The sequence below is a fragment of the Falco naumanni genome, chromosome 5, assembly GCF_017639655.2.
Source record: "Falco naumanni isolate bFalNau1 chromosome 5, bFalNau1.pat, whole genome shotgun sequence".
Lineage (NCBI taxonomy): Eukaryota > Metazoa > Chordata > Aves > Falconiformes > Falconidae > Falco > Falco naumanni.
The window spans coordinates 73,544,991-73,562,878 of record NC_054058.1 but is presented as its reverse complement, the minus strand read 5'-3'; the positions used below and the strand labels follow the sequence as shown (position 1 = coordinate 73,562,878).

General features: G+C 36.7%; 1 protein-coding gene across 8 annotated transcripts in view; it reads right to left on the bottom strand.

Moving 5' to 3' along the window:
* Nucleotides 1–17,888, bottom strand: part of CACNA2D1 (calcium voltage-gated channel auxiliary subunit alpha2delta 1) — a 431,936-nt gene that overhangs the window by 88,852 nt on the left and 325,196 nt on the right. For all 8 annotated transcript variants that reach the window (XR_005828022.1, XM_040595297.1, XM_040595291.1 and 5 more), the window contains exon 11: nt 1,919–2,077. Coding sequence is in view for 7 of the 8 variants with exons in the window: in XM_040595297.1 (XP_040451231.1) it covers nt 1,919–2,077 (159 nt within the window). In the remaining variant the exon portion in view is untranslated. The remainder of the gene's footprint in view (nt 1–1,918; nt 2,078–17,888) is intronic.

The window sequence follows — 17,888 nt, the reverse complement described above, 5'->3', positions numbered from 1 at the left end:
TTATGAAAATTTGAGCTGTTAAAAAATATTCCATTTCCATGGACCTTAAAGCAATTGGTGTGTTTGAATTCATAAATACACAACTGGAAACTATCCCAAAGCATATTTTTTATTATTTGTCTAAGCCTGTATTATATCATCCTATTATATTGTCTTGTCACCAGAATCTGGCACTAACTCCATCACCAGCCCTTTACTCTTCCTGCCAAATGGATTTGTCAATATCTGGAGAGGACAACTATATTTCTATAACCTACTGAAATCTTTTAATTTCCCTTGATATAAACATCTACAATGTCCAGCCATAATTTACAGGATTATGTGAGGCTAATCACACCTCTGCCTCCAGTTACACGAGAGATGATCCCTTTATGAGACTGATCTCCAACCATTTTTTTAAGCATATTTTAATTTTACAAACAAGTACGCTTTGAGGTTTCCCATGTGTTCAAGTCTTCTTAATACTGCGTGTTCACAAAGTATGTATCTGGTGCTGCATCAAATGTAATACTTAATGTTAATCAAATATACATGTTATTAGGAACATATCTGGCAAAATTTCATGTGTCTTCCTAGTTGCCTCTGCATGAGATGGGAACAGATGCATAAAAAGGGGAAATACCTTCCAGCCTGGTCCAAAACCACCCAGCAGCCTTTAAAATACTGTTCACGGTTTTACACAATCATCAGCAGAGGGAACCCAATCATTTCCCCACCAAATCTGGATGCTCCATCCCTGGAAGTGTTCAAGGCCACGTTGGACAGGTCTTGGAGCAACCTGGTCTAGTGGAAGGTGTCCCTGGTCCCTGGCAGGGGGTTGGATTAGATGATCCTTAAGGTCCATCCAACCCAAACCATTCTATGACTATGAAACCCCTCTGCTAACCTAAATAGTGATCTACTGAGAAAAAATACTTGGAAACATTGTATTTTTTTTCCTCCATCAAAATTTGACAAGGTTAGAAAATTTTCAGTCAGCTCCAGCCCTACACCTGCATGGCATGAAAGCACTTTGAAGTCCAGAATCTGAAAGGTTAGGGGGAAAAATTAAAATTTGTATACTGATAGATATATCGCTGATATATTAAAAAAATAGTAATAAAAAGAATAAATTTCATATTTGTTAAGCTAGATCCTTAACTGCTGTAAATTGGTATAGTTTTATTTACACTAAGGTCAAGACTCAATACACAGTCTTTATGAAGGTCAAAAGTAGATTTTTTTTTTTTAAACAGCTATGCAAACTGTTTAAAAAATTACTAATAAAACTCAACATTTGTGGTGAATGAGAAACAGTACTACTTCAGAAAGCTACTGCTTTGGTGCAAATTAGAAAGTACAATGTAATTTTAAAATGGAAACAATACATTTGATTTTTGAGGAAATTATGCTTTTTATACATGCGAAAGTAAAAGGAATTAGAATACTCTCAAGGTGCCTAATATTCCTCTATTAACTAAGTCATTTGCTCCCCTCTGTCCTGCTTAAACCATGGCCAACTATTTATGACTTGTAATAGGTTTGAAATTGTAGATTAACTAAACAGTGCTAGGAGATACTGTAGTAAAATTGAAATAATAACACTATAACATAGAGCCTTCCATTTTAAAACTACCTGCAAATCAACCACTACCGCACCTATATGCCAACTGAGAATCACAAGTTAAATAAAAACTAGCTGAATGAATGAAGTAAAAGCAGTACAGCACATTGAAAATGAAATTTATTCCCGAATCTTAGCAACCTGGTGGGTGATCTGCAAAGAAAAAAAATATATTGTTGCGATAAATTTACTTGCTAAATAAAGGTTTGCATTTCTACACCTTAGTTACACAATGGAAGAGCATGTAGTGGCCATCTAAACATTGAAATTCTCCTTCTTCACTTTACAGCAAAGAGAAATTACTTTCATACTTACATTTAACAGCTGTTCAAAAGCATAGCTAAAGCCTTTTTTGTAGTCTGTAATTCCTTTCGCAGAGATTTTATAGACTGCTTCTTTCAGCTTCTTCTTGTTCCTCACATTAGCTTGGACAAGATGATTAAAGCAACTGACGTTCTGAGCATTATTGTTAAACTGTAAAATAAATAGAAATAGTATTAAAGACAGTTAATTCTCTTTTCTAGGTACTGCACTAGTAAAGGCCAATGTTTTCTTGATCCATAAGATAAGGCATGTCACACCTGGGGTTTAATTTCCACTACACTGAGAATGTCCAACAGTGTCTGGACGTTTCAAAATTAAAAATACTTATATTTAAAAATAAAAAAGTATTTGGTGTTGCTCTTTATCACAATCAAAAAACCTGTACTATAGTGGAAAAATTCACTCAAATTTTGTTTCAAGCTCATGTAATGAAAACTGAGAAATGCAGACTTAGGGAAATAAAAAAAAAAACATGGGGAAGTATTTATTTCACTTTTGTTAATCACTGAAAAATATTGGCTGAATTACCAGGTGACTTCCATATTGCACGTATTAGTCAGCAGTTTTACAGTGAAACTTGCAGATCATAACCAATTACTACATACACCTTACAGAAAATGAAATACACCTCTGGGACAAAGAAACCACTTGATGGTATAGTTGTAAGAGGAGAAAACATATTTGTGCTCTCTTACTCACATATCCGCAAAGACTACTCCCTGAAAAATTCATTTATACAAGATTCTGACATTAATTAAAAACATACATAGAAAATTTGTGTGCAAAATACTCCTCTGGTCAAGTAAAAATCAGTTTATGATCCCTTTAAAATCTGTCTCTCTACAAATATACATACGTACACGTATAAGTACAAATATACATACATCCCAGTAGAGAGTGATGCAGAAATACATCTCGTTTTTTAGCTACCTCTGTATTTATCTATTTGAAGTCAAAGACAAAACTCCTTTTGAAAAAAGCTGTAGCATGCACAATTCTAATTGTAGCTTTGAATGAATGTGCATATTCTTGCACATAATCTCTGCTTAACTCTATTTGAATGAAAATCTTCTTTTAACTACAACAAAGTGATTTTTTTAAGATATTCTTGACTAATATTACTAAAACTGTTGTCTTGGCCACATTTTAAACTCTTTTATCTATTCAGATTTCTTGTGTTAGCTGGTGTTTGGTTTTTTTTATCACTAGCAAATAAGATGTTCAAAAAACTCTGTAAAACTCCACCTCAGCAAAGGCACTAAAATCCAGACTTTCTAATTTATGTTTCAGCTGAAAACAGATTATTATGCCTCTTCCTGATTAAGGGTCTTCAGTGAAAGTAAATGTAAATGTAATTTTATGCTGTCAACCTGGTGCAAAGCCTCAAAACAACTTCAAAGTCAGGCCTTGTTGGCTTAAGTCTCAATACTGTTAATTAGTTCAATAGTACAGTATAGAAGATAAGGTAAATAAGGTCACAGATTTCAGTAACTGCTCAGACTACTTATGTCTAAAATGAATCACTAAGTACCAGGCACAAAGTACAGAAAGAGAACTGTTACCAGCAGCAAACATCATCTTACACTGTAATTGTAGGATGCCTACAATGAACAGAACTTAAAAGGATGACGGGATTAATAATATCGAACAATTTTTAATTCAGTTCAATAGGATGTTTAGGAGGTATGCAGACTTTTCCATGTCCTGGAATCAGACGCGTACAGATGCAAGCTCCTTGCTCTAAGGACCAACCAAAATATGAACTACCAGTACTTTTTATGAAATGTTCACTCTAATCAATGAGACTTTTGCTATCAAATTAGTAGGAGCAAATGCATAACAGCAAATGTAGTACAGCTTGTGGCAGAGATGACTGACAGAGAAAAGCATCATCCTCAGGCTTAGGCTTAGCCTAATTTGTTCCAGATCCTTGAAAATAGCCACAGAGCAGCAACTGTGGGGTTTTTGGCTGTAAGTGAGCAAATCCAGAGACTATTATGAGAGTGTTTGCTATGCTGGATTCTTATTTACAGTTCCACATGTAATTCCTTATTCTCACAAAAAGGATGTGTCAAAGTGCCCCATAAACTAGAGACTTTAAAGCATGAATTTGCCTCATGTTCTAATATCATTATTGTACCACAAACCACTCCTGCATGTATGTAGAACCTAAACAAGAAACCCCACTGTTTTCATTTTGAGCATTAAACAAGAAACACCACTGTTTTCATTTTGAGCGTTAAGTAATTCACAACTAACCTAATACCTTGTCATCTTCATATTGTATTTATTTTTCTAGGGAGCTTATTTTTGCTCATGGGATTCCTTGTGAGCTAATACTGTCTTTTGGCGAGATACTGATATTTTTATGGTATAGTTGCTGTTTTCCTGAGTATCGTATCAGCTAAAAAATTGTATTGATTGTTGCCAGGCAGAATATACTATGAGAATACCCATATAAGAATCTTCATACATCTTTTTAATGAATAAGGACAGTTATTACTCTGTCCCAATTTTATAGCTCAAGTCTCCAGATGATTAGAATCTGTGGGAGCAAGTTATTCTCAAAGGACTCTATGCAAAGTTTTCTGTGCCCCTTTCAATCAATACGCAGTTCCCAGTGTGTCACAAGGGGACAACTGTTTCCAAAAACATGCAAAAGCATGAACAAGTGCTTTAACTTTGAAAAATGCACTGTTATATTTGATCAAGTATTCTACAGAAGTCAGTTGTATACAATAATACTACAAAGATTGCTTATTTACTTTTGTTATTTATCAGGGCTTTAGTTTTCATAATACCACAACTATAAACATAGGATCACGTATCTAAATTCTTTACAGTAACAGAAGTACGAAACCAGCGTGAGATAATGATGATTGAAAATATTTTCCAATTCTCCCAGTGTCACTATGCAAACTTCACCTTTAAAAAAAATTAATGGAATTGGACTACATATAATCAAATTTTCAACTTTAATTTCTTTAGTGTATGCCATATTTCCCAGAAAAGAATATTTTGGTAAGAGCAACCTTCCATTGTGATTAATATGTAAGACTTCCAGCTGAACCCTAACATTTCCATTGTGCAATTTTAAAAGATAGTTATTTTATAAAAGTTCTTTCCCCAGACACAAACAAATTATGGTAATTAATTTAGTTTTGTTTCCTCTCAATATCATGTGAAGATTTTTATTTGCTGTGTAAAAGCAGTATGAGATGTTCACACAACTGTAATCGATTTACTTTGATGCAAAACGCTGACACACTCAATGGTGCTTCTTACAGAAGTTTCTTACAGAAGTAACCAATAAATCAACCAATGATTATTATGTACATTAACCATGTGGGAGTGAAAAACATACCGTGCTCTGGAATTATTTCAGCTTGTCTTGACCTAATTTTGTAGCCATGACGGGAAAATTACTGATGTAAAGTAATTTTAAAAAGACAAGATCTGAAAATTGACTCTAATCGTGAGATGGGATGAAAGAGCAGATCTTGTACTTGGAAACTAGAAGAAAACCACTATCTGGTAGGTAGCTCTGCTCTACACAAGTCAATTTCATCTGAAAACTTAAGAGTGAAACACTGTTCTGCTTCACCAGCAACATTATACGCAAATTTTTAATGACCTAATATAAAAGTAACCATACATTAAGTCTTATGGTCAGTGCCTGCCTTGTCTTGGTCTGTAGCAAACAGCAGTTTACATGTTCAAGTGAAAATCTAGTGACAAGTGAAAATTTCTTCCTGAAATGCCACTAACGTTAAACTGCAAATGTAAATTGCTTGCTAGCAGTCCTGCAAATGTATCAGGGTAATTATTTCTATGAAGGTCAGGTATCTAGCATATGGATCAGTAATTACAGATACAAAAATGACATTTTAAAAATACTGGCTCAAACTGTTTAAGCAGCTAACAAGTAAACTGTACTGTACTTACACACGATGTAAAGTGAACAAACGGTCAAGGTCAAAACATCTGCATCTATAGATTGACAAATACTGATGTAAAATGGAGAGAAATAACACATTTGTAGAATGGAGAGCTACATTAACCAAAGCCTGCAAATTCTGTAATTTAATTGAGAAAATATATGACCCAGCTGTTTTCAAATACATCGGTCAACATTATTGTTAATGCCAGTCGACAAAGAAGATGAGAAGAGTTTTTGATTACATAAAGGAATTAGTAGATGGAACAACAATCCTCCAAAATGAACATTTACCTGTTTGCAAGGGGGTGAAGGCAAGTCTGAAGATTGAAATATGGCTAATAAGAATGTCCAAAGGGGGCAAGAAAATTCAAGGCTACATTCAATTAATTTGAACTCCAGCAAAATACTGAAATGATTTCAAGTGTAAAAGGCTTCAGATCACCCTTAAAGCTGGATTTTCATAATACTAAAACACTTTTACTCTTTAACCAGCTGACCATGTGACAAATACCAGAACTATCCATAACTTAACCAAACTGAGTCAGCTTCCAGTTACACTCATCTGAAATATATTAGCAATAGCAGCATTAAAATTTTTCACACATTATGATACCAAAAGCCAAAATACCTGCAACAAGCCTTTAACAATTGCTAGTCACATTATCTGTCTCCTAAGTACCATAATAAGCTTACTTAACTTTAGATGAATTCTTGAAAACCAGTTAACAACATAATCACTTAGTATTTAACTGGAAGAAAGAACATGCAAGATTTCAAAAACCAGTTGCCTTTTCAGAAAGTCCATGTTTTTACAAAATCAAAACCTATCAAAGAGGCAAAATTGAAGTAACTACAATTCATACTTTAATGAATAAAATACTCTCTACGTACCTATATGAAATATGTCAGTTGGGTATTTATCAGACCAGCATTTTCTACCAATTATTGCAATGAAGACAAATATATGTCACAAAAATACCATTGTGGTAGAAAGAAAATAAATGGAATTTGTGTGCAAGGTCGAGGGCTTAGTAAGTCACTTAGAAAACAACCAATGACATTTGGAGGCAAATCATTCAGTTGTTAAAATCTAAAGCCACTCTATACAGTATGGCACCACCAGGGACAACTTCTAAACTATATAAAAAACACATTCACTATCTAAGCTAAAATAAGGGGCTTGCAGCAAAACACTTGGAAATCATGGGAAACAGCATAACCTTAGCTTTTTTTTTTTTTTTTTAAGTATCATTTAGTATTACTGTAATTAAATTTGTCTTGTAATTATATAGCAAGGTATAGAATCTATATATATTTTAAACTAGATTATTTCTCACTATCTAAATAATTTATATCCTTTTGGAGTCTCCCAGAACAATCGTCAGGTTAGAGGAAATGACCTATTCACAGGTTTGGGCTAGAATACCCAAGCCTGTTACTGGGGCACTAAGAGTGTTAGAGAACTTCATCCAGTTGACCTCAAACCACCAGTATAATTTTGGCCATATAAGGGGCAACTCAATAACATGAAAGATAAGAAAATAATTCAATTTAACATGAAACTCTGAACAAAAGAGTTTGAGTTTAATGCTGCTTGAACGTTGTCATTCCAGATAGGGTCAGAAAAAGAAATACTAATCAGATGATTTTACAAGGACCTTGTCTTTATCCTTCGATTCAGAGAAGGATCAACTTGAAAAGCAATGGAAAATTATACAGAACTGCAGCAAAATACCTAAATGCTTGAGACCTTTCCCCTCCCTTGGGTACTTCCATTGAGCCGTGGGCTCCTCCAGACACACGAACCTCTCCAATTCATAGTGCCCCAAGAGTTAAACTGATGGACAAGAGAAGGGGTTGTCATTCTGAAATCCTCTTATGATTCCAGAACAGTTACTTCTGCATTGCTAAAAGCCTCCTCTTATCCAGCATCTCAGCCTGCAAATCCTTTTTTAAAATTATCAAACCTCCTTCCCCAACACCAGGATATTAGAGGATTCAAGGGAAGTGAAACAGAGATGTTGAATTATTTCTTATGTGTTCCCCCCCTAAGCACTCTGTGGATATAATGGCAGATCAAAAAATGAATAACCCTACAGGCAAAGGTTTTCATTAAGAGGTCAGTATAACACAAAAGAAAGGGGAGCTGGGGTGTAACCCCTCATGGAAAAAGTCTGCAAAATGAAGAAATAAAGGATCAGTGTTAAGAAGTGGGGTATACAGGGACTGAAAAACTTCAGACAGTTAAGTAGCAAGATCACTATCAAGCAGTCTGGGGGAAAAAAAAAATCAGGTGAGTTTTCCTCTAAAAACAGAAAAAAAGGTATATTTTTTTTTTTTTTTTTTAAAAAAAAAACACAAACAACTGCATTTGGTTCAATAAATTACCTGCTGAACAGGTACAAACTGGCTTTTCTTTTGGGAAATTTTTTTATAAATCTGCCTTTTGTGGATACCTGCCAACTTCTCCCCAGTTGACAGGTATAGCAAGTAACACATAGCATATAACTCCCAGGGATATCCGCACTTTGGCATCACAACATTGTTAAACATTACTGAGTGTCTTGGACTTCTTGTGAAATAGCTCAGAACTGGTTTCATTTTATTGGTGAGAAAAGTGAAGCAACAGGGAAGAAAACAAGTAAATCTGAGGCAAAGAAATGACCAGGTTTTTTCCCCCTTTCCTTTGTGCAACCAACTCCCAGACCTCAGATTTGCCCTTTAACTTAGTATTAGTTATTTTGCTATATGCCATTTAAACCACAAAGTCAAATAGGGCACAAATTCTTAAAGCATGAATTCTCATAAACAGCTTATTACTCAACCTTATTCAAAATGCACACACCGCTAATGCGGTTCATTCTGAAGGCTACAGCACTGGAAGAGAAAGATCTGATTTCACAGGCAATGTATAAATTGATGAATGTTTCAAATTCTCTTCTGTCTATCCGTCTATCCCTCTCTATATATCTAAACATATCTCTATATCCTGAGAGGTATAAGGGATATAAATCCAAAATCCAATGTCAGTAATTCTTTTGGAAAGTGTAGGTTATTTAAATACAAATAAAACATTTCAATTGATTCTGCTTCTTTTATGAAAGGAAACCCAAAGCAACCCCTTCATTGCACTGTCTTAGCATTCACATTATGTGTAATGCTAACAAAACAAGCTGGCACCAGAAACAGCAGCATAAGAAGGAATGGTATGAACAATTAAAGAGTAATATCTCGAGGCATTGATTTATCTTGATCAGAAAATGCTCATTACTGTTTCTGACAGTCAACGACTTTTTTTCTGCTGTATATGATGTCTTCATACATATGTGTGTATATATATTTATGAGAAATGTTTATGTATAGGTATGTGCTTCAATGTTTTTATGACATGATCAAGAAAGCAAGCTATAATCAACATTTATCAGATGCTATGTGGACAAAGCAGTAATCCACTGAGGAAAGCCACAGTTCTCAAAAACGATAGCAATAACTTTATGTAAATCCTCAAGAAAAGAAATTGGAGAAAGCAGCACTAGATCTGCGATTCAAATTGAAAAGCACAAAAACTTTTGTAAATCATCTCATTACTGGAAAATGCAACAACATAAACAAACCAAAACCAATAAATCAATGAAACTTTAAAAAACTTTTTCCAGTTTTAGTCACTAGGTGGCACTAAAACAAAAAAAGTTGAACTGGTCTTACAAACGTTACCTTGAAATGGGAAATTTTACACTTTAGTGTAGGTTGTTGGTGCTTTCTGTGACTGGAATCCATTTTTCATTTCAACTAAAACAATAACATATTCTTGTATGCCAAATGGGCGAAGAAACAAGAATATTAAAATCAAAACTTCCTTCTCAAAAAAAAAAAAAAAAAATATAAATAAATCCCACATTGAACACAAGAGGTCCCAGCTCCAAAAGGATGAAAATCTATTTTTCTATACAAAGGATCCACATTACCAAACCAGGCATCTTAATTTCCAGCAGCTTTACAAGCTGTGTTTACAATACTCATAGTGGAAAAGCTGTTAAACAATTTCTTGTCTAAATGTCTTTATCTCCAAAATCTGTAAAAGTGATAACATTCTTACTGAATATTATTTAACACCAAATCTATGTAAAAGCTCAGACTTTCCCAACCATCCTTACTTGCTGCCTCCCTATTCTTTACACATCCTGGTTAGTTTACTAACATCTACTGATTCAACTTAGCATGTTTCTTTTACCATAATTTCCTGAAACTATACTTCTAAGCAACAAATAAAAATCAAGCAAAAAACTAAAACAACTTTAAAAACCACCCTTCCCAAACTTCCGACATTAAATGAGCCCCTGCCTTAATCTTTATGTAAATTGTGTATCTTTAAACATTCATAAAGGTTTATCTTTTATATAAAATCATATAAACTTGAACAAAGCAGTAATTCATAAACTTGCTACAGAGACAAAACTTAACTATTTAAAATACCATGATCATGATAGCTGAATAAAACAGAAACATCATTCTGGGAATTGTGAAAATTGAGAAAAATATAGTCAGCTTGCTGAAGACCTAATCAGATCCTACTGCTGCTGACTTTCAATCTGCTGAGGTTTGTTGCTATGCTACTTCTACCTCATGGCTAAATCAGCTTGGTGACCCAGTTGTATCTATACGTATTAAATGAGCAATAGTGAAATAGATCTGATTTCATCAGGCTTTTCTCTTGTAGCTAAATCCAGCCTTGCTGGTTTTCTTTTCCTTTTTTTCCTGCTGCTTTAGGCTTGGTAATAGGATTTTAAGGTTAATCCCAAGAACAACTGAATCTTGAATAAGGCCTGTTAGAATCTATATTTCAGGAGTGAGAAGATATTATAAATATTTATCAGAACCCATTTAGAGAATAGTAAGAAAGCAATTTGCAAAGTTCTATTCCCATGTAGATCTCAGTACACAGAAAATTTGAGGCAGTTCAAGCAATAAAGGCTTTGTAATTTGACATGCCAAAAAATATGTGGTGTTAAACTTTAGGATTCATATCTTGCTATAGAATAATTGTTTTCTCCTATCCTATGATTTGCACACATAGTCTTCAGGTATGCAGTACAACCCTACATATACATTGTAGAGAAAATCTAAAAAAACTTACTCTAGTACAAGAAGGAGCACACCTGCATTTCTTAAATTGTATTGGATGAAACAAAATTAGGATTATATACCAGTTTACACTATTGGCGATTCCTGAAATTTAAAGTGTATCACATTTCATTGTGAAATGTATATACAGTGTATTATAGACCAGAGGTAGCAGCTTTCAATGACAATAAAACTTTTAGATCACGAAATACCTGCTGAAAAAATTATTGTAGCATAATACAAGACAAGTGTTTGGAAAAAGACCAAATACTAGGACAAAATCTGCTCTCAGTGAGCTTTGTTAATCTTTCTAACCAATATAATTACCTGCACATAAATCAATGCAAAGATCCCACTGAGTACAAAAGGATTAATGTTCAGACCATGAAGTATGATGCTGTGCTGTGAATCTGAGTTACAACAAAGGATGTCAGTGTAGGCTGAAAGATGAATTAGCTTAGCAAGATGAGCTCATTTGTGGTCATTCCATGATGCTATGGCAAAGTTAGCATGTATTATTTACTTACAATCCTATGTTTCTGACTGCTATTGAAAATTTCAGTACTGTAAACTTCAGTGCCTCCCAGAGAAAGCTGGCTGATCTAGCTACTGCACTACGGTAGTGCTGCAGTCCTGCAGCCTGCACTGTGTGGTACTGCTACCCAGAGGCACTCTAGAGAAGGGCTATAAGAAGAAGACACTTTCTAGAAAATTATTTTATTGTCACCAGAAAAGTATTTTATTGTCATTCTGACTGAGGAAACATTCATGCAGTCAAATTCAAGTTGTTTAGAACACAACACACCATTGGCCAAAAAGATGAATCATAGAATATCTCAAGTTGGAAGGGATCCATAAGGATCAAGTCCAACTCCCTGCTCCTTGCAGAACTACCTAAAACTAAACCATATGACTAAGAGCATCGAGCAGACATTCCTTGAACTCTGACAGTTTTGGTGCTGTGACTACTTCCCTGGGGAGCCTGTTCCAGTGACCATCTACCCTCTTGGTGAAGAACCTTTTCCTAATATCCAAACTGAACTTCCCTGGCACAGTTTCATTCCATTTCCTTGTGTCCTATCACTGGCCCACAGAGATAAATATTTGAGTGCTTAACCGTTATCTATAAATTCACTGGATATATGGGGTTGCTACTCAGGGCATCAAAAGCAAGATGAACGTTTAGTCAGTGCAGCAAATTACAAGTAGACATACATGTCAGCATCAGGCCACATAACTGGGGTGTGGCAGGGGGCTGCAATGTCATCTCCATATTCCCACAGCTTGATTTAAATGTGCCTGTCACCCTTGCAGGGCAGAGCCATGTGCCTGGCTGCACACGGTGCCTGGGGCTCGCGAGCAGTAAGGAGGCTGCAGCAGCACACTGCTGATGTGTGAGATGCTGCTGCTAAGGCAGGGAAGCATGAGACAGGGGAAATTGTCTTGAAATAAGACTTGAGAAGTTGATGAGTATTTCATTCATGATTTGTCTAAGTTAACAGTTCCTTTAGACTCACACTAAACCAACACATTGCCACATATGGCTTAAAATGTTCACCTACCAAATAGATAAGTTTTATAGAAAATACATTTAAAAAACCCGACCCTAGAACAAATTGCCCCCATCCTATCCCAAATTTATGGACAGACTGCATTTTTTTCTTTTTTCATTAAGATGGTGAGTCATCTTTCCCCAGAAGAATCATCAAAGCTGGCCCAGCCCAGCCTTTTCAGAACTGGTAAGGAATGAGTTCATTGTTCGAGACACCATTCACCCACCACAAATTTTTAATTATACTCACGATGCCCCCAGTAATTGTCTGCTAGTTGTAAAGCTGACTCAGAAATGCACTTTTGGTCCAGGATATGACATGCCATAAAAAATCACAGGATCAATGATACAGCTAATGAAGCAGGGGTCTCTTTAGTAAGACTTGTGCTGTATTAAAAATTAAGAAACTGGAAATAGCCAACAAGATTTATTAACTGGTGGAACCATGAGGTAGAGCTATAACCTCACTTTATATACTACTAAACTACTCATTTTAAATACTACTAATATACAACAAAGATAGGATTTATTCTGGAAACTGCAGAAGCTCATGCCATGTGCTGTTGGAAAGCCTGACTTCCTGACATTTGACAAGTATAAGAGGAGACAATAAAAATCTGTATTGATGCCCAAAGCAATTCCTCAAAGTGAGAATGGAGGTGACTTTTCTAGTCCTGTGGAATCGTCAGCTCTACGGTACAGTAATAAATGTAGTTTCCAGCAACATCTCTGCTCCTGACATCCTTATACAGAATTTCAGCTTCCAATTTCCATGCACTCAAGTACTCTATTCCCTAGAATTAATACTTTGTGACAAATCTAAAATGAAACATATCTAGGTTTAAGATTTTCCCCATTCCTTTGCCAACTCTTTCCACTTTTTTTTTCTCTCTTACATACCTTTTGAACATTTTTTTCCACAGCAAACCAAAGTTGCAGTTAATAACACACCAGTAAAAAAAAAATGCTGATATGTTAAAAGAAACAGTAACACACAAGAAGAAAAATAAAGGTGTAAAAAGCCCCAAAAGCATCTGTGGTTTTTATTCCCACTGACTCCCTTTTGCATTCTTAGGTGAGCAGAGGGAGTATGATTCAGCTCATCTCATTTCAGTGATCTTTTAATTGGGAGTCCAGCCCAAGAGTGTGGCCCAGGTTCTCCCTACAGCCAGTGGAGACAGACTGGCATTTCCTGACAGTAATTTGCCCTCAATATAGTCAGGATGACTTATCTTCTGGAGGCGTTTTTCATTTCCCACAACTAACTAGGGCCTATGCAATAATTATAATACAGTAACCCCCCTTTTTGACTGAGGGAGGTTGTATGTGAGACATGGGATGCAGGGGAAGAACATTTCAGGACTGCACAGAACTTACTACGGAATATGTAAGGGGAGAACCAGGGTGAGGAAAGGGATGGATTTAGGTAACTTGGGGATAAACAAGTGGAGAGAAATAGAAGCATAAGGGGGAAAATTGTTGCTCCTGTGTAAATGGCTTGCTGGTAGGTATGTTTGCCTGGCCATGTCCTGCATCACATCAGCACAGTCTGTTCTGCCTTCTTATTAAATTTCATTTCTATCTCTTTTCCTGGGTGAGGGACTATCTATTCTGCATGTGTACCTGTGTGTGGATGTGCGAGCCCAGCAACTGGAGTGAGACCATGAGTCTCAGGGCTGGTTGTGCTGCTCCATGGGGCAGCTAGAGAGACTGGAGTGTCTTCTGTCAGCAACTGGAGTGGGCCTGTGGGTCACAGGGACACATGTGTCCATGATACCACCACCTGGAATGAGTACCAGGTGCTGGTCCTGGGGGTCTTTAGGAGTGAAATTGTGTGTGTGTGTCTGTTGTGTCTCTAAGGGTGAGATCACAGTTGCGGGGTTGCCAACTGGGACAAAGGGAGACCTTGACAGCTCTGCCTGTGTATATGGGATGGTCTCTGCCAGCAACTGGAGTGGTGTCATAGCCACGGGGGCTTGTATGTCTAGGTGGGAGCAACAGGGCAGACTGCAATCTAGGGGCAGCTGCTGGGCAAATGGAGTGTCTGAGCCCAGCTGCTGGAGGGATCCACACAGTATCTATCTAATCAATCAATCAATCTAATCTATCTATCTAATATATCTAATCTATCTATCTATCTATTGATACCTATCTATAGATAGATAGATATTCCCACCAGCAGCCTTCCATCCTACTCAGCCAGCAAGAGGAGCAGGAAGAGGCTGTTGGCACTCTCTGTATTCACTTGAGTGCTCTGCATTTGTCTGTTACCTGTGTGGCTGGCCTGATATGTATGTATCTACATGAATATATGTTATGTGGTATATACATGTGCTCCATGTGCATGTGCCCACTGAGAATGCTTTTTCAGCCTCACTACTAGTTGGATATGTGGCATGGAGCTGTGGCAGCCTCACCTGTCTTGGGGTGTTGAATCCGGCATGATATGCTTTCCCTTAATGGGTAAAGTAATATATAATAACAAACAAATCCCTGAATTCAGATGGCTTGGTTATTATTTAGTAACTCTAAAAGAAAAATAACTTCATCCATTAAAGGTTTCTCAAGTTTATTTGTAGCTATGTAAGGCTCAGTTTAAACGAGAAATCAGGAAAAAACTATTGAAACTTCTGATTTCTTCCTAAATTCTCTAGCAATTTATCAGGTATGGCTAGATGGCCTTTGAATACAAAGATGAGCAGTTTCTGTGCGGGATCTGTCTGTACTTTTAAGAAGGCTTACTAGCTTGAGCACAGTCCTGAGCTGAACATGGCAACTTGGCTTTTGTAGATTGTCCTGGTGCGAGCTGTAATTCTCAGAGAGAGACTTGACCCTTCACTAACATTGCCATGGGTTTTATGTTATATTACTTTCACATACTGGCGTATTATTTGAACCCAGATAGTAAACAAAAACTGTAAACATATACCATAAGTAGTGCTGTCTGATGGGAAAGGGTATGTTGGTGCTGGCTGACCACCAACTGAACGTGAGTCAGCAGTGTGCCCAGGTAGCCAAGAAGGACAAGAGCATCCTGGTTTGTAACTGAAACAGTGTGGCCAGCAGGACCAGGGCAGTGCCCCTGTACTGGGCACTGGTGAGGCTGCACCTCGAACACTGGGTTCAGGTTTGGGCCCCTCACTGCAACAGGGATATAGAGGTGCCGGAGTGTGTCCAGAGAGGGGCAACAAAGCTGGTGAAGGGTCTAGAGAACAAGTCTGATGAGGAGCGGCTGAGGGAACTGGGGTTGTTTAGCCTGGAGGAGACTCAGGAGAGACCTTATTGCTCTTTACAAGTACCTGAAAGGAGGTTGTAGGCAAGTGGGAGTAGGTCTCCCATATGACAAGTGACAGGACAAGAGGAAACGGCCTCAAGTTGCACCAGGAGAGGTTTAGATTGGATATTAGGAAAAATTTCTTCACTGAAAGGGTGGTGAAGCGTTGGAACAGGCTGCCCAGGGAGGTGGTTGAGTCACCAATCCTGAAGATACTTAAAAAAAAGCATAGATGCAGTGCTAATAGTTGGAGCTGATGATCTCAAAGGTCTTTTCCAACCTAAATGATTCTATGATTATACTATTATTACAGGACAGCAATGTAACACTTCATCTTAATTTCTTTATCATGGCCTATTTTGTATATGTTCGTTTTATAGAAGTACTTGCTGTGCTGTCTTATTGCACAGGCAATATTGTAGGGCTGGTTAAACTGAAGATTAGCAAGGACATTTTAAGTACACTAGGGATAAGAGAGAGCCTAACTATTGGACACGTTTCTTGCTAGGTAGGGCTAAACTCTTAGAGTATACACAGAAAACAAATAAATACTCAGTAAAAATTCCCTATTTACAAAGATAAAGGCACCACACAAAGATGATTAAGTACTTTCCAGTCCATTAATAACTAAGGTGTATGATGAACAGCTGCTTGGGTTAAACACTTAAGTCAGCAGGACAAAACAAAAAGAAAAAAACAATCAACCAACCAACCAAAATCTTTATGTATTCTTAAGGCCAAAAGGGGCAATGAGATACTCTAATCTGACCTCTTGCACATTGTCTCACCACCCACATACCACTGGTTCTTAAAATTCCCTTGGTTACCTTTGTAATAGACCTTAACAATTACATTTAGTGGTAGATGTTTGCTTAAAGTGCATCTTCCAGGAAAGCATTAAATATTGATATGAAGACAACAATATTTTTCCTTGAAATTTGTTGAGACATATTAACTATTCATGTGCCATTCAAATTTATTGGGCTTCAACTAGTGATTCTTGCAGTGTGTTTCTCTGACAGTTTTGCGAGTCTATGGATGCAAGAGTTTTCCCCAGTGACAGCACTTATCAACTGTGATCAAATCCATTATCAGCATATTTATTTACGGACACCAGAACAGCCCCCCAAAAGGTCAAATACTGGAGTTTGAGAGCATGTATGAATTCCAGCTTCTCAGATGACTCACTCAGGACTCTGAGGAGATGCTTTCAAGAACCAAGCAATCAACCATAAACCACTTCTGGTCCTCAGAGAATATACCTACAATCTTTTTTTGTAAAATCTGAGCCAACACTTTTTGTGTTAAATTAATCTTATGATCCACATTTATGTAATGCTATTCAGCCAGAACAAAGGAGATATACAGTCAGAATCTCAGTTCAAATACTCACCGTTTGCCTCCCAGAAGAGAAAGTGAACCATCAAACCATATAGTATTTAGATGAAAAGTTATCTCTAGCCATGTCACTGAAGCTGTACAAACACTTCTAGTTAATCATGTGTGATGAAGAATGCAAGAAGATTGCAAGAAGTTTGACTGCTAGTGGTTCCTCACTTTTTCTTGATACAAACTGTGTAATTTTCTTTCCTGAGGATCAGGTTTCTACTGAAGTCAATTAACCTCATGTCAAAAAAGCCACGTAATACAACATCCTCTCAACTCTAGCACCATGTGAAATACTTTAACATAGCATCAAGTCTCTCCTCAACTTTCTTTTCAGAGGGGAAGCAAAATTAAACTGTAATTCTACAGACAGACAAACATTTCATGGTGTTGTTTATACTACACATTTCTTGCTTCCACTTCTACTCTCATTAATCCATTAAAAAAATTCTTTCTAACTTTTCAACAGTTGCTGGGTTTCCATAGTTCCCAGATTTTCTTCATTGTTATTTGCAAAATACTCATCTTCATTACATTTGCTAAACACATCCTCCAGATACACTTCCCATATATTTCCATAGATACATAGCCTAGATCTACCTGCAATTATTAGCAATGCAGAAATTGAATACTAGATTTTCATCTTAACTTCTCTGAGTTTTGTTTAACCCAGCGTCTACAGTGCTTA